At 49.5% G+C, this 17,812-nt stretch overlaps 1 protein-coding gene across 5 annotated transcripts in view; it reads left to right on the top strand.

The window, feature by feature from the left end:
• Positions 1–17,812, top strand: part of MYLK (myosin light chain kinase) — a 176,239-nt gene that overhangs the window by 119,208 nt on the left and 39,219 nt on the right. For all 5 annotated transcript variants that reach the window (XM_006772891.2, XM_015569904.1, XM_006772892.2 and 2 more), the window contains 4 exons: positions 8,196–8,246; positions 8,987–9,114; positions 11,184–11,337; positions 16,945–17,247. In XM_006772891.2, the coding sequence (XP_006772954.1) occupies positions 8,196–8,246; positions 8,987–9,114; positions 11,184–11,337; positions 16,945–17,247 (636 nt within the window). The remainder of the gene's footprint in view (positions 1–8,195; positions 8,247–8,986; positions 9,115–11,183; positions 11,338–16,944; positions 17,248–17,812) is intronic.

The raw sequence follows: 17,812 nt of genomic DNA, 5'->3' as shown, positions 1-17,812 counted from the left end.
TCGGGGAGCTTCATTGACTCAGACTCCTCCAGCCCAGAGCTGAGCACCTCCCCTGAGCTGAGCCAGTGTGGGCGGCAGCCTGCTCAGGCACAGGGTGTGGCCAGATAGCCACCGGGATAGAGGGCAGGGGACAAAAGTCTTGGTTTTATCACTAATTGAACCTGAGGCCTTGGTGAAAGCCCTTTGCCCCTCTGGACCTTGGCCTCCTCACATGTCAAGTGGGGACTGTCTCCAACTGCTCCCAGGCTTTCCAGCTCCAACAGCAGGCCCTTCAGTGGAGTGCATTTCTAAGTGACACAGTTCAGGTGGGGTCAGCCGACTCCCCTTGGTGCCATAATGTGTGGCAGCTGAAGCCAGTGTGGGTTGTGTTACACAGCAGCAGACACGTCCTGGCAGCAAGGAGGCCGTAAGCATAAAGCCCAGGTCTAGGGTGTTGGAGATGGAAGGAGTCTGAATGGAGTTTTATGTGAAGAAGACATCAGCGGGGCTTCAGGAAATGGTTTTAGGAAGTACAGCTGAGGCCATGCCAGTGCAGGACCAGACTCGGGATGAGGCCTCTCGGTCTGTAGAGTGGCTGGTCTTTGAGAAAAGAGATCGATGGGCTTCCATAGGGCACGTTTTCAACATGAGGGCAGTTCCTGGCCTGAGGCAGGGATAGAATGAGTATTTGGTTTTTTCAAATCGGTTCATGAGTTTCCATGCTTTAAGGAGGATCCCTGCCTCCGCCATGTCTCTGGGATTTGGGGAGAGGCAGGTTGAACGCCCCTTTGTGCTCCAGGCCTGGCCTTGGCTGAGCTGCCCTCTGGTACCGGTCACTCTGGCTTCAGTCCCCACGTTGAACCCCCCAGATTATGATGCTTGTAGATCTCTTTGCTTTGACCTCCCATATGTGTCTGTCTTGGAAACCAAACATCATGTCAACTTAAAAATGTCTTTGGATATCAGAAGCAGTGTCCAGTTTTTCTAAAAGGTTTCCCCAGAATCAAACCCTTCTTTTAAATATTCTCTCCAGGTCATGGGGAATGTCAAATCCTGATAGGATCCAAAGGGCTAAAAGGAGATACTGGAGAGGCTGAGACTTGGAGACTCGCCTGACAGTGAAGGATGTGGGGCCTGGGAGAGAAGCTGGGTATTTCCACGAATGTCTTTGAAAGCTGGTACCAACTCCCAGTCATTCCCAATCAGAGTATTGGTCTATGAGAAGCGATGGTGCCCTCACCCTCCACCCCTGAGCTGCTGCCTCAGCTCCTCCCAGCTCTCCCACTATCTCCTACAAGCCAGTTAAATGGCAGGAGGGCCCGGAGGACACAGGCCACCCTGGCACTGCGACTCAGCCCTGCCGGCTGCCTCTTTCACAACCATCCTGGTGTTTTGTGTCCTGGGGCTTGGGGGTGGGTGTTTGCAGTAACAAGAGGAGCAGTGTTCCTGTGGAATCTTCTCATGTGGCAGCCTTTGCTGTGAGGGGATGTGTCCAGGAAATTTGCCCAGAGATGTTAATTCTGGGAAAATCACCAGTATTTCTGCACAAATCTGGAAGGAGCTGGAAGGAGCCTGGTGTGTGCAGGGGGGGTGGGGGGGGTTGTCCCTTCACCCTTCACCCTGAGCCTGCTCCAGTGCAGGGCAGTGGGATTCAGCCCTCCACCCCCAGGCCTCACTGCTACCCTCCTGCTCTGACACAGCCTGTGGTGTGGGTGCTCCCTCCACCCTTTACCCAGGCCAAGTCCCCTTCAGGAGCCTTCGGCAAAAAGTTAATGCTGGTTTTGGTAATTGTGAAGATTTTTATGTCTATTTTTAGTTAACTACCTAAAAAGGGCAATGTCCCCAGAGAGGCAGAGACCCAGGGACCTATTGGTACCCAAGGCTGTTCCAGCTTCATCCTCGATTCTCCTTTGCTTTTCATTATCTCAGAGCCTTTTGACTCCGTGAGACTCGCCTTTGAGCTCTGTAAATATCTCCCCAGTGCTTGCCCTTGAGTCACTGGAGAGATGTACTCAGATGCCTGCGGATGGAGCAGTCTAGAAATTTCTGTGGCATGCTGATCTCCTCCCTGCCAGGGCAGAAGGTTCACGAGGCCAGGACTAGGTTAGGACTTGGGCAGGCTGGGGCAGAAGCAAAAGGTGGATTATGCAGACACCTAGAGGCTGGCCTCCCCAGCCATCCCCCCAGTTTCCCTGGAGGCAACCAAATTCCAGGCTTTGATCTGTAATGTTTTCACGGGGCTGCCTCACTTCTTCCAGCCTCCCTCTCCCGTCTAGTGTGAAGGCTCAGCACCTGGCAGGTTTCATCTAGCTGATGAGACAGGAGGCTTTTCCTTTTCGTGGGAAGTGGCACCAGGATTCAAGCCCCAGGACCCATGTCTTGGCATCAGAGCCCAGGCATGTTTGTTGGAATTCCCAGGTTAACAGAGACCCTCAAGGGTTCACTCATGCCTTTCATAGCTATTTCTCAAGCATGTGGCAGGTACCGTGCTAGGTACTGGGGATACAGAAGGTGAGCACGATGGGTCCTCTCCCTGTCTCCAGGTAACTTGCTGTCGTACACGCATGTTGAGGCAAGTTTCTGCAATTGCATTGCCTTGTGATGGGTGCGGAGCTAGAACCTCCTCAGAGGAGCATGGAACCCAGCCTGGTACTGGTGAGCCGTGAGCTGAGACCTGCCTGAGGAAGGTGCAACAGTCAGCAAAGAGCTGACAGCAAAAGCCTGATATTGCAGAAACTGAAAGGCATTCAGTGTAGAGAACAGCCCACCCCCGAGCCCCTGATGGTGGTGCAGGCACCAACCAGCAAGGGCAGGAATCTGCTTTTAGCCATCTCCCAGGTGATGATGAGGCACGCTAAATTCTGAGAACCACCGATTTGAGCATTGAAGGCAAGGGTGAGGGTGTTCCCCAAGAGGGAGCAGTAAGAAAGCAGGCTGGAGATGAAAGCCAGGAGCAGATCCCCAAGGCCCTTGGAAGATGAGTCGGACTTGATCCTGAGTGACAGTGGGCAGTCACAGGAGAGGTTGAGGCAGATCTGTATTCGAGAAAGACAACTTTGGACACAGAATGATGGATATGTTAGGGCGGGGCCTAGGGGTGGTATAGTTAGGACTAGAATTGGGGGGAGGGGGGGGGATGTGGAAGTGGCCTTGGGAGAAGGGGACACGCAGTGGTGTGGGAGAAGATCCTGGTTTGGCTTTGGGGTGTATTTCTACTCAGCTACATGTGCTTTTATGAACCCAGGAAGTCATCTGGCTTTTGTGCAAATCCATCTCCGTTTTTGTGAAATGGAAATAGTGTGAGGTGCCCTGCCTGTGTTTGTTTGGGGTAAGAAGCAAATGAGAAAAAGGATGATGTGCCCACGGGTTAAAACAGCTAACTGAATCCAGCTCTCTACAGAAAACCAGTTTGGAATAAGGTGACTCGGCTCTCCAACCCATAAATCAGTTCTTCTAAGCCCAGAAACAATTAATGGACTTCAGCAGATGGTCATATAAAATATGTATAGAATAGGACACAGAACATTGCTGACATTTAAAGTTGTCTTTACTAATAGGAACCAAAGCAGTTTCAAATGCTAACCAATTCAAACAGCAGAAGCTCCAAATTTAAAGAACAAATATAAAACTTTGGCCTTCAGTTTCACTTGTCTGTAACACAGACAGACGGATATTAGCTCAGACTCTCCTTCTGGCACATAGGTTTTCCCAGGGTGGCCAGGAAGAATATAGGGTGGGACTTTGGCATCATCTGATTTCATACTGTGCTGCTGCCCCTTCCTTATCAGCTCCTGGCCCACCACTCCAGGGGCTGTCAGCCGCCTTCTGGCCCCAAGAGCCCCAACCACAGCTGCATTCATTCGTCTTAATAAAGCACCACAGACTAGAAGTCCAAGATCAAAGTGTCAGCAGGTTTGGTTTCTCCCAAGGCTTCTCTTCATGGCTTATAGATGGCTGCCTCCTCGCTGTGACCTCACATGGCTTTTCCTCTGTGTCCCAATTTCTTAGGACCCACCCTACCAACCTCAATTTAACCTAATTACCTCTCTAAAGGCCCTATCTTATAGTCTCCTGAGGTATGGGCGTTAGGGCTTCAACATACGAATTGGGGGGACACAACTAAGCCCACAGCAGGCCTCCACAGAGTTCCTCTGATCGAATGGCTTTCCCTCTCCGCAGGAGGTCAGAGTCCGGCTGTGGTCCAAGCCTTTCTTCTTCCCTTGACAGCCTCTCCCTTCCCAACAGCCTGGGATGAAGAGGGGCGGGGGCTTCCTAGCTCAGCCAGTCATGGGCACTTCGTGTCCCATCCAGTATCCACTCGCGGGGGATTTGGCTTTCTCATGTTCTTCCTGGCTAGCATCTTTGAGCTCTCCCTTTCCTAGCCTTCAGACTCTTCTGTCTCACCTTGGAAGAAACCTTAGCTTGACATTCCTCTTCTGTCACCCCATTTCTCTCTGTCGCTTTCACCTCTGAAATTCTGCATAGATTAGTTGACTGCCCCCCTGTTTCCTTAAAATCTTCTCTGGAGTGACTTCTGACACCGCTGTCCCACTGCACCTGCCCTCCCCCACACCACCCATCGCTTGGTGCTGGTCATACCTAAAGCTAACTTCCCAGGGTTCCTTGTCTTCTGCCCTTGGCTACAGTGGCTGTCCTTCTGCCTCTCGGAATCCTTCCGTAGCCCCTCTCCTTCATCCCAGCTTCTCCTTCATCTCACATGGGCATCGCCTGGGATCAGACCCTGGCCCCTGCTCACCTTCACTGCATTCTTTTCCCCAAAGAGCTAATCCATATCAGTTTCCATGATATTCCATCTTTGATCCTAAAATCTTTCACTTCCAATCTCCACCAACCTTTCTCTGATCTCTGATCTCTGAATTCTGATCCTGGGCTTTTGCCTACATACAGATTAAATTCTTTCATCCACCACTTTCACTCTCATCAAGTCAAACCACGTCTTTAACTCCCAAATTCCATAATCTATCAATATAATTTTCCCCATTTATCCAAGCAAGAATTCTCTAAGGAGTATTTGTACCTCCCTCTTGTTTTAGCCCCTACTTTATTTAACTTTTCCTCTGTCTCTTATTCATATCTTCTGCTTCTCACCAAAGAAAAGAAGCTGCCTTTACCCAAGCTGGTCCTGTGTGACCAGTTCCTTCCAAGAGTATGGCAGTAGCTTCCTAATTGGGTGTCCTTGTCCCCAGGGATTGTAGAGACCGCCAGATGTCCTCTACCCCAGTCAGACTGAGGACAGAGACCCAGCTCTCAGACTTGGCATCCTACACCAGCACTCTCCAATGCAACCTTCTGTGACGCTGCCGTGTTCTATGTCTGTACAACATGATAGCCACTAACCACGTGTGGCTATTGAGCACTTGGCATGTGACTAGTGTGACTGAGGAAATGAATTTTTAATTTTCTGGGATTTAAATTGTCATACTATCTTCACACCACTGCTCTCTAATCCCAGCTTTGTGCTCTGGCCAACCTCCACCAAACATCACCCCGGTTCTCAGCTCAGAGCCACTCCCTGTTCCTGAGCGAAGGGATGGCGCTGCTTCCTTCTCTAGTCCAGATCTTCTCTAGTCCTCGGGCCCATCCTGTGCCCCAGCCCTTAACCCTTCCTAACCATCTCCTTATCCCACAGTGTATCCTCTTTCCCCCTCATGTGAACAGCCATGTCATGTAGCTGGATAAATTTATTTGTTAAACTTTCTATTCAACTTCTATTTTGAAATAATTTCAGATTTATAGGAAAGTTGCAAAAATAGTACAAATAAATCTTGTATACCCTTCACTCATATTCTCCAAATATCAACATTTTACCATGTTTGCTTTATATTTTGTCTCTCCCTCTCTTTTTCCATCTCTCTTTCCCACTACACACACACACACACACACACACACACACACACACTCACTTTATGAGCAGTTTGAAAGTAAGTTGCACATATGTTATCCTCTGCACCTAAATTCTCTAGTGTATATTTCCTAAGAACAGTCTCTTATAAAAGAACAGTTGGGAGATCAAAACACAAAATTAGCATTGCTACAATACTATCTATCATCTAATTTATTGGACTTGGTAAAAATTTTCCAGCTGTCCAAGAAATGTCCTTTATGGCAAAAGAAGAAGGCCACGGGTCTTGACATTTAAGCTCTTGAAGACAAGTCCTGATTTCTACATTTGGTTGCTGTAGAAATCAGCAGCTCCAAATTTCTCCTCAGTACCCGGGCTAGTAGTCCGTACTGACTGGCATGTGCCCTGTACATAGTAGGCCCTCAGTAAGTCTTTATGAGTTGAATGGACAGATCAAAGATGGTGACAAACTAGGGTAAACTTGATAGAGGCAGGCCTCTCCCTGGGCTCAGCCATGTAACTGGCAGCCATCAGCTCCGTGCTCTCAGTGTGCTTCTGTCAGGGACCAACTGCTTACAGGATGCTCTGGGGTTCCCAGGTGGGTAGCAGCACTCCTCCCATTTTACTGATGCACAACTGACAGCCCACAGAGTTATCTGACTTACCTGTGGCCACAGAACAACTCCATGCCCAAGCCAGGGCATAGCACTGCTTCTCTGTAACATGCAGAGGCAAAACTCCGCTCATTCATCCAATAAATAGTTATCGAGTGCAGCTGTGTGTCGGCACATTGGGTTCACAGCTTCTACTTTAGGGGGAGGCAAAGGGCAAGCAATAAATAAATAAGTAAATAGTTTGTCACATGGTGATAAGTGCCCTGCGGGAGATAAAGTGGGGTACACATGATAAAGAGTGCTAGGGGTGTAGGGTTGATATTTGATATAAAGTGGTTAGGGGTGATCTCATTGGTTAAATGACTTTCCTCCATTTTTTGTGTCAAGGTATAATTTACATACATTAAAACTTACCAATTCTTGTGCACAGTGCTGTGAATCTTGACAAATGCATACAGTCATGTAACTACCACCGCAATATAATACGGTTCTATCACCTCGAAACATGCCCCTGTGCCTCTCCCTGGACAGGTGGCTCAGTCAGTTGGAACATCATCCTGTCACGAAAAAGGTTGCAGGGTTGATTCCCAGTCAGGGCACTTACCTAGGTTGTGGGTTTGATTCCTCTCTCCCTTCCTCTCTTTCTAAAAATCAATAATGAAAAAAAAATGCATATCCTCAGGTGAGGATTAAAATAAACAAAAACATGTCGCTGTGCTCTTAGTGGCCAACCCCTCTACCACCCACCTCTGTCAAGCACCAATCTATTCTCTGTCCCTTTCGAACATGTAATGGAAATAGAATTATACAGTACGTAGCCCTTGATTCTGGCTTCTCTTAGCCGACGATATAAATCACCAATGAGATTCATCCATGCCGTATATCTGTAGTTTATTTATTTTTATTGATGAGTAGTATTTCATGGTATAAAGGTACCACAGTTCATCCATTCTTCAGTTGAGGATATTTGGATAACTTCTAGTTTTGAACAATTATAAATAAAGCCACTATAAACATTCACATTCAGGTATTTGTTTGCATGTTAGATATTCATTTTGCTTGGATAAAGAGGTTAGATGGCTTTTGAGCGGAGACCTGAAAGAAATGAGAAAACAAGTCATGAAGATAGCTGAAGATATTTTTGCCTATTTACCACATTGTTATTTAGCCAAATGAATAGGTTTGTGCTGCAAAACTGGTCTATTTGGGTCATTTTTAAAATGTGAGTTGTTTGGCAGTGGGAATGGAGGAGACCATTGGTTAGTTCATTCATTTGTTCGTTCATTCATTGATCCATTCAACAAAGATGTAAAAAATGAAAGCCACCAGTCCACAGTCTGTGACCCAAAGGAAACCTGAGACCCTTGGATCCACACCACAGGCTAATTTTAGTTGGTTTATCTGACATAATTTCCTTTCTGAGTTTCCTGAAAGTTGGGGTGAGAGAATAGGGAGTGAGTTTGGGTATCGTCATTGAAATGGATAATGAAGGCTAAAGCATTGTTTAGTTTTTCTCTCAGTGGAGGCCTCAGGGACCCCCTTCAGAGGCCCCCAAGTCCTGATATTCATTTGATTGTGAGGTTGTCTGTGTGAGATGGCAAGATCCCCAGAAAGACACACAGGTCTAAGGGCTCTGCCTGGATGGAGGGCCAGCAGGTAAGACAGCACCCTCCTAGGATTCAGGGGCTTTGGGAAACATAGAACTGACAGAAAGTAACCCCTGAACTTCTTCGTTTTAGGTGATGCAACTGTGAAAAAGAAACCTGCCCCCAAGACACCTCTAAAAGCAGGTAATTGGTTGTAGCAATGTGTGGGGGCAAGGGAGTCATCTGCCAGGAGGGGTTTTCCGTTGTCCTGCTAGCCTGACCGCTGGGCATGTGGTCCCAGGAGGGCACCCCTCGTTCAAGCACAGCGTTATTCAGGCTGAACCTTCCCCCAGAGCCTCTGCATAGCTTGGTCCCCAGCCTCTCACTTACTTGGCTTTTCTCCTGCTTCCCCTGTAAGGACAGCATCACACAGTAGTAGCGACTCTCCCATCCCTTCTGCAAAATTCTGCTTAACCCTCTGCCCTTCACTCTGTCTCTAAGGAGGCGATCTGCTCTGTGCTGTTTAATGCTCTGCTCGGTCTGTCCTTGTCACATGGAATCTTGTCTGTTTCCATTGGAAGGCATTTGGGGGCATGAACCATATTGAGCCTCTCAGCCAAGGTGACCTGGGTGCTGTCTAATTAATAAAGGAGTTAGAATGTAGATTCAAAAAATTAGGGCAAGATACAAATTCCTGAGCTACCAACAAATGGAGAATAATGCCGTGTCACTGTGTGGGCCACATCGAGGGAATCAGAATAAAGAGGTGAACAAACCTAGCAAGTCCACCAGCTCAGATGTTCTGAAGCAGTGACCACGGCCCTCAGTCTTACCCTGGAGGCTCCAGAGAAGAGCAGCAGACCGATGTGGACAGCAGTGTCGCATGAGATGGGCAAGTCTGAGGCTCTCTCCTCCACACTCACCTTCCCGCCTGTCCCCTCCAGCCATGCCCCCCCAGATCATCCAGTTTCCGGAGGACCAAAAGGTGCGCGCAGGAGAGTCTGTGGAGCTGTTCGGTAAAGTGACAGGCACCCAGCCCATCACCTGCACCTGGATGAAGTTCCGAAAGCAGGTCAGTGAAGGTGGGCGGGGGGTGGCCTGGGAACAACCACGCAGCCTCTAGGCTGAAGGGGGTGGGAAATGCTCTCATGGAGACAGCATCACCCTCATCGCAGGGGCTTAGAAATGGGGAGCCCTCACCACTCGCCACCCGGTCATCACAGCTGAGTTCTTAAAACAACCTTCCTTCCAAATCTACGAATAATACCTGCGCTATAGATTCACTGTATAATAGAGACAAGTATGAAGGGAGCAATAGAAACCATCCTTGGTTCCCACCTGACTTTGATATCTCAGCCTAGAATTCTCCTCAGAGTCAGGAAAATGGAACCACGAACCTAAATGACCTCTCAGCCCCTGTACGGGTTCTTCTGTGATTCTGTGCCAGCCTGATGAACCGAATCTGTGGGAACAGCTTAAACTTACCACATGCCGAAGGGATAAAAGTGAATCTGAGTATTTGGATAGATAAATTGTACGTAAAATAGAATTTTGGCTTGCTGGCCCAGAAGTCAAGCTACCATTTATAATCATGGCCCTATGGGAAAATGTTTGACATTCCAAACAACCAGCTCTTAACGGAACTTGGAGATCCCACACTGGCAGTGTGTGCCCAGATGCATGCTCAACAGAGGCCCTGGGACGGTGGCTGGCACGGATGGGAAACTCTACAGAAGGAGTGAAGATTTCTTCTGAGCCCTCTGTTGCTCAATTTCCAAACCATCAAGTTGTCTTAAGGCCCCAAATGGGAGGCTAGTACTAGGAAGGAAAGGAGGGTTGGTGTCAAAAGACAAAAAAGAGAAGCTGGCCTTTAGCATTCCAAAGCATGTAGCTCTGGACGATGTCTGGGCCAGTGTCGCCGGAAGTAGGGAAGAGTCTCATCCCTTCTCAGAGACATTTAGCCCCAGCGCAGCTCTGTCTCTTTCTGTAGTGATGGGAATGTTCTGTATCTGTTCTCCAATATGTAGCCACTAATCACATGTGGCTGTTGAGCGCTTGAACGGTGACTGGTGTAACTGAGGAACTGAATTTTAAATGTTAAGTGATTAAAAGTTATTATAATAGGTCTGTCGAGTTATAATTAACACATCACAAAATTCACTCTGCTAAACTCACCCTTTTAAAGTGGTTTTTAGTATACTCACAAGGTTGTGCGACCATAACAGTTATCTAATTCCAGAATATTATCAACCCACACAGAAGCCCCAGACCCATTAGCAATCATTTCCTCCCTCCCACACCCCCGGCAACCATTCGCCTACTTTCTGTCTCTATGGATTTGCCTATTCTGGGCATTTCATATCAGTGGAATCCTATAATGTGTTTCCTTTTGTGTCTGACTGTGTCAGCAGGCAGGCCCAGGTCAACCTAACCGTGGTCAGTGAGTCTGGGTGGGTGGCCTGGCAGTGGGGGATGGAAAGGGTAGAGAGCCCCCAGGCAGGATGAAGGACCTCAGGGTCTCACCTCCCAAGGACCTACTCCTTCTGCACCCATCCTCTCTGCCCACAGCCCCTCAGACTCCATTTTCCTTCTTAGCATAATGTTTTTAGGGCTCATTCATGTTGTAGCACAAATTAGAACTTCATTCTTTTTTATGGCCAAATAATTTTCCATTGTCTGGATGTACATTTGTTTATCCATTCACTAGTTGATGGGTGTTTGGGTTGTTTCCACTTAATTAAAATGTAAATCGCCACATGTGGCTAGTTAGTGGCTACGGTTTCAACAGCACAGAAGAGGTCAGAACCTGTAGGCTGGGCTTCATAAGTGACTTTGCTCAGATGTGCTCTCCCACCCTCCCATCCCAGGGTGGAGGAGGGAGATGAAGACACTTCTGAACTCTGATCTAGAGGAGCAACTGCAGAGTCCCTTCCCTGACCCTGCTCAGCACGCCCTGTCTGCCCCGGATCTGGACCCCACAGGGAGGCTTGGCTCTGGAGGCAGCAGAGGAGGGGTCGTGGAGGGGAGCCCAGAGTCCAGACCCACCCCACACAGCCACAGCTGTGCAGTGGGGAGTGGGGGTTGGCTCCCCACTCCTTCCCTGGCCCTCGTCTCCAGCGTTTGCCCACTGTCTGCCCGCAGATCCAGGAGAGTGAGCACATCAAGGTGGAGAACAGCGAGAATGGCAGCAAGCTCACCATCCTGGCCGCCCGCCAGGAGCACTGCGGCTGCTACACGCTGCTGGTGGAGAACAAGCTGGGCAGCAGGCAGGCCCAGGTCAACCTAACCGTGGTCGGTGAGTCTGGGTGGGTGGCCTGGCAGTGGGGGATGGGAAGGGTAGAGAGCCCCCAGGCAGGATGAGGGACCTCAGGGTCTCACCTCCCAGGGACCTACTCCTTTGCACCCATCCTCTCTGCCCATAGCCCCTCGGACTCCACTTTACTTCTCTCTCCCCAAGCTCACACGGTTGCTGTGCTTCATGCCCATGAGAACTCCAGATCCCAGGCGCACACCCTCAGTGTCTTCCTCTCCCTGTGAGTCCCTCCTGGCTTCTCTCTTTCTGCTCTTCGGAGACCTGAGCTCCGCTGCTCCAGGCCTCTCCTACTGGCATGGCAACTCCCTCTCCTTCTCCCTCCCCCGCCCCCAGCTCTGTCCCCTTGAAGTCTTCACCTTGGATCAGTGCCATCTTCTTCAGGCACTGCTCCTCCGCCTGACTTTAGGGCATTGCAGGGAGGTCCCATCAGCCCACAGTCTGGACTCTGACAAGATCCAGGGTTGGCCGAGGCCTCGGTGCTGCTCAGTGCTGCTCAGTGCCCTCTCCCTCTCTGAGGTAGCTTGTCACCCTGCACACTGCGGCCTCAGGCTTCTCGGGAAACTAGAAGGCATCAGGCCTGACCTTGCTCAGCTTCATGGCCCCGCACATTCAGGCATCTCTCTGTCCACCCCCAGGCTGACGGGACCCTCCAGGCTCTGGGCCTGGCCCACCCCTCTCTCCCTGAGGCCACTTCCTTCTCCTGCACTCTGAATCCCCAGGCTCTTGGGGTTCCACCCCCTACTCTCTTCTCTTCAACTCCAACTCTCCTTCTCTCATCTTAGCCAAACACACAGGCCTGCATGACTCCTGCAATACCTTGTCTCGCTTCAGCCACCCCACATCTCTTCCCGCTCTCTTCATGGCCAAACCCTCTGAGAGGGGGTGCTCTCTACTCTGCTTCTGCTTCCTCACCCCCAGGCACTCGTCAGCTCCCTGCAGCCTCCCTCCACACCCCAGGAGTCTACTAAGGTCACCGTGACCTCCTAATCCTAAACCCACTCCCTTTTTCTTATCTCCCACATCCCAATATTGGACTGAGTCTGTCTCCAGGCTGTTTCTGAAGTTCACTTTTTCCTCTTTATCCCAGTTGTGTTGATCATGCCATTGTCCACTCTCTCCTGAAACAGCCACTAGCTTTCTAATTGGTCCCCTACTGTCAGTCAAGCTCAGTTCCTTGCCCTCCACCCCCATCCCTTTGGCAGGTGCTCAGGACAGAAAGGTGTAGATGACACAGCAGGCAGTGTCCCTGCACAGTTGTGGGCCTCCATACATTATGCTCATGAAAGCCTTTGACCTGGGGTTTATTGATCTCATCTTTCTTTTGTTTCTTCAAGTTGGGAGTTTTATTTTTTTTTAAATATATTTTATTGATTTTTTACAGAGAGGAAGGGAGAGAGATAGAGAGTTAGAAACATCAATGAGAGAGAAACATCGATCAGCTGCCTCCTGCACATCTACTGGGGATGTGCCCGCAACCCAGGTACATGCCCTTGACCGGAATCGAACCTGAGACCTTTCAGTCCGCAGGCCGACGCTCTATCCACTGAGCCAAACCGGTTTCGGCGAGTTGGGAATTTTAAATCTGGGAATCATTGTACTGGGAGTCAGGGAATAGTTCTCATCTACAAAAGATGGGAGAGACCCCCTTTCTCACTCTTCTTCTCTTTGGTGTCTCTGGATGCTTACTTCAGTAGTGTCCCCCGTGGAGTCAGGAACTTGGGGGGCAGGGGGGTTGGTGCTAGTGATCCAGTCTGTCTTTACATTAAGACCTGTACCTGCAGTGCTGATTTGGCCCCACGCCCTCACCTGTTAGCAAACATTGGTTTCCAGTTTTTCTGGGTGGGCAACTTTGGGGTCCACTCCTTTGAACTGCCCTTCTGTGACCACTGCCCCCTACACTGGGCCAGCTCCGCTCTGTGCCACACTCCCTTCCCCCATCCCCACTGCACGAGCTGCAGTTCTGGCCTTTTATGGTTTAGTTTCTCATTCTCCTCGGCCAGTACTGACAGGGCCATTGGCGTGGCTGCCCGCCAGCTGGCAGGAGCAGCATGTTAAATACCGTCCTGGGAGGGGAATGGAATGGAGGGGATGGGCTTTCTGTCTGCCTCCCCCTCATAGGGCTAAGAATAGAATTGCTCAATAAAACGGGACTTGCATTGATGCAAACATCAAGGCCACATTCATTCAGAGCCCATGGATTTAGAATTAGTCCAGAGTAAACCTGGATTAAGCCCAGATTTACCTGCACGTCTCTAAGGACATCTGTGTATTATCTGATCAGGGCTGAATAACTAGATGTAAAATGTAAAGGAGATGGAACAGGGGCAGTTTGGCTTACTCTGGATGGTGTTCAAGCACGCTGGAAGCATCCGTGTACAGGCCAGCTAAATAAGGTTGCTTTAGCACAACTTCTGCTTGTCAGCAGTAAACGTCTCTTCTTGTACATTCTTTAAAGCACCGCTTTCTTTTCAGATAGTCTATGACGCCCATCTTATACATGACAATAAACATTAGCCTTCCCCTCCGTTAGTTTAAATGAGTGATACTTAGCTTTTTTAAAGACTTATGTGTTGAAAGGCAGTGCAGGGATTTGCGAAGCTTCGAGGGCCTCTGCCTCGGCCACTTGGGCAAGAAGAGAGCAGCCCAGCCCAGATGATTTCCTTCCTGTAGCTTGTCCAGCAAGAGATAAACAGGTCGCTTTGCATATTTTTAAAGGAGAAAAATAAAGTGGAGGGAGCCCCAAATACCCACTAATCCCCAAATACTATCTGAGCCTGGAACTTGCATGGTTTTTAAGGGCAGGAGACTTCCCTTCGTAATGCCTGGCTTAGATTTCAGCAAGATGTGAGCTTGATCTTATTCTGCCTGATAGCCAGGAGCGGGGATCTGAGGATTTTTCGGAATCTCCTTTTGGCTCTGCCAGGGCCAGAGGGCATTCTTGGTAAGCAGAGTGCCTTAGCCTCCCCGGGGCCAAGGGCCGGCTATCCAGGTAGACGATCCTGGAGCCTTTGCAAGGCCCTGGAATGCGAGTGACTGCGACATGCCAGTGAAGGCAAGCCAGGCAGGTGAGGCACAGCCGCAGATCATCGTCAGACACACAGGCAGGCAGAGCCCGCCAGGATGGTTCCTCGTGTGAGAAGCGTTAGCCTCGAGAGCCTCCATTTTTCTCAGGAGTGGGAGCATTTGCTAAGCAGAAACCCCACTCTGTTAGTCAGGTTTCTGGGGAGCCAGGGAATCATCCCCAGGAGCCCTGGAGCTCCAGGCACTAGACTCTGAGGCTGCTGCCCTCCCAGACCAGGTCGGCTGTGCCTGTAGCGTGGAGGGCAGGCCGCAGGCGCTCTGCTCTGAGAGGTTCACCCCTGGCGAGCCTGCCTCTGCAGGGGATCTGCAGGTTGTGAAAACCAGGGAGCTTCAGGCCCAGCCCCTGGCCCTGAGGCGGTGGGGCTTCCAATCTCAGACCACCTCAGACTTGGGTCCTTTCTAAACCCCTTCATTCAAATTCCTTGAAAGCATTGATGCTTCACTTGGAATTAAAGCCCCGCTCTCCACATTTTCCATCTTCACTTGCACGGCAGGGGGTAATATCCATCATCTGCCCGTTTTCTTGCTTTCACCAAGAGACTGGACAGGGTTGGGCACAAGTAGTACCTCTTCCACAATACACACTTCTCAAAGTTTTCTCTTCTTGACCACAGCACAAGGGGAGAGAATCAGTCAGTGGGTGTACTGCATTCATTACATAAACCCAGGTGACTCTAAATGTGGCCAATCAGGCGTGTTCCAGGCCGTGGGGTGGAAGGGTGGGGGGTGCGGGGGCAGTAGGTCTGTCTTTCGTCCTTTGGGCGTTCTTACTGTTTTAGTTAAGTCCTGGAGGGCTGGGTCCACTTACCTCTAAGAGAGTGTAGAGCAATAAACATCTTAGCCAACACCAGAGGTATTTCTAAAAAGTCCAACATGTCTTTCAGAACAAACAGTTTTCCTAAGAGAACATAACACCCAGTGAAAGTGGATCCATCACAGGAGGCCTCCAGAGTGGCTGCAGAAAGGAGGCTCCATCACAGTCCCAGCATCACCACCCGCGGGCCAGGCCTGGGTGTCAGGGTGGACAGTTTCCAGGCAGGGCATCCTTGGCTGGAATGGAGAAGCCGCAGGGCTTGGGGGAGGGGAGCGAATGAATATGTGTATGTATTATGTGCTAGTATATGTTTACACACACACACACAGAGGCAGATTGTATTTTTCCCCTATTTGCACAGGGTCATTTGAAAGAACCCTCTTTGGGTTTCATTCCTTGCTCAGGGGTGGGAGAGTAGAAATCAAGAACTGTCCCTAGATTTGCTCGCTTGATACTTGCAAAACCTCTAAAGGGAACATGCATAGTAGCACCATGTTTCCAAATGAAAAAGACAAACTAGTCTTGGGAGTTGAGGAATTCACCAGGGTTCATGCTATGTGAATAAATAGCATATACATCCCCATAGCATAAAGGCCTGGTTTTAATTATTCACTGGGGGGCTCTGCACCTCTCCCTGCTTTGGAGGGATGAAGGGTTGCTAAATACTGTGACTAACCCAACAACCTGCGGAAACTGAATCTGAAAAAATAGGAAAATTTTGTTCAGATGAGCAACTGACCAAGTCAGAAAAGCTCAAGAGCCTCATGTAGCATCGGCTGCGTGACTCGCCTGGCAGTTGGCAGCGTTTCTGGTTCTTAGCGTTGCTGGTCTCAGTGGGAAGGCAGCCCGCCAAAGCGACCACTTCTTGTGTCCTCAGCTCTTTTTCCGGCCCTTAGTCAGGGATGGTTGTGATGTGCTACTGTAGTTTGCTTTTGGAATTCTTCACTCGTTTTATACCAGTTCTATATGGATAGAAGAGATAGGGCAGGGATAACTTTAAATGTGTCACAAAGTCAGCAATAAACTACTACAACAATGACGGCAGTGATGGCTACTCAACTCGGCCACTTTCCTAAGAACTTTTCATAACCACCTTGTGATCCAAGTGCTGTTCTTACCCACATTTTGCACTGTACAGACGAGGAAACTGAGGCACGGAAATAAAGAGTGCGTGGGGTCAGAGCTGTGTTCAAACCCGGATCTGTCTGCTTCTCAGCGAGGCAGGCGTTTCTCAAGTCTCAAGGAGAATGTAGCCTGACCCCTAGGTATGTCATAGGTCACAGGTCACTGGCCTAGGGCCTGAAGGATACACACACACACACACACACACACACACACACATTGAACCCTCTCTCAAAACATTTTTTATGGGAAGCAGTCCACACCTTCTGGGCAGCTTCCTAGATCTGTTTACGCTGAGAAATATGCTTATGACCGGGACAAAGTACAGGAAATCAGCGCTTGCAGACTAGACAGCTAGCCAAAAGAAAAGACTTTTCTCGAGCACATAGGTATCTGTAGGGCTTTCTCATAGGTTGTTTGTGCATAGGTGTGACTGTGGATGAGGGAACCAGAGCCCGGACCGGGGATGTCAGCTTGAGTTCTCTAGGCTCCTCCCCAAAAAACCTGATTCAAAATCTCTTTTTCCCTGAAATTCTGAAGAGTTGGGTGATATTGTGCTTCTCCATCCCCAGACAAGCCAGACCCCCCAGCTGGCACGCCTTGCGCCTCTGATATTCGGAGCTCCTCGCTGACCCTGTCCTGGTATGGCTCCTCGTACGATGGGGGCAGTGCTGTGCAGTCCTACAGTGTCGAGATCTGGGACTCGGTGGACAAGACGTGGAAGGAACTAGCCACGTGCCGCAGCACCTCGTTTAACGTCCAGGACCTGCTGCCTGACCGAGACTATAAGTTCCGCGTGCGCGCCATCAATGTGTACGGAACCAGCGAGCCGAGCCAGGAGTCTGAACTCACAGCGGTGGGAGAGAAACCTGAGGGTAAGCTGCCTTCACTTCGTCTCTGGCCTGAAATAAATGTGCGTGAACTACCTTGTGCAGGTAGAAACCTGGACTGAGACAGGTGCAGAGGAGTGGGGAAGACATCCATGGTGACAGGCAGCATTTTTGGGGATCTTGATTTCCAAGGTTGTGATGCTGATCCATACTTTAAAAGAAGTACCGTATTTGCCGGCGTATAAGACGACTGGGCGTATAAGACGACCCCCTAACATTTCCACTCAAAATACAGAGTTTGTTATATACTCGCCGTATAAGACTACCCCCTCTTCCACACACCTTCCACACACCAAATAAAAGGTAAAACAATATCAGATTTGATTTTAACATTTTAATTTATATTCAAATGCTTATGACATGCAGGAAAACTGTCACAAGGCTGTATGTAATCAAACATATACATAAAACAGTGCAAGTTTATTACCGGTAAACATACCGGTAATTCACTAAAGAAAACACACTCTATAGACTGGTACCGTAGATGCTTCTCAGGAACACAGGCAAGCAGCCCACAACCTAGAGGGACTGTCAATGATAGAAGAAAGAT

Source organism: Myotis davidii, unplaced genomic scaffold, assembly GCF_000327345.1.
Source record: "Myotis davidii unplaced genomic scaffold, ASM32734v1 scaffold745, whole genome shotgun sequence".
NCBI classification, from domain to species: domain Eukaryota; kingdom Metazoa; phylum Chordata; class Mammalia; order Chiroptera; family Vespertilionidae; genus Myotis; species Myotis davidii.
The sequence above is the reverse complement of the archived record's forward strand: the minus strand, read 5'-3'. Positions and strand labels throughout refer to the sequence as shown.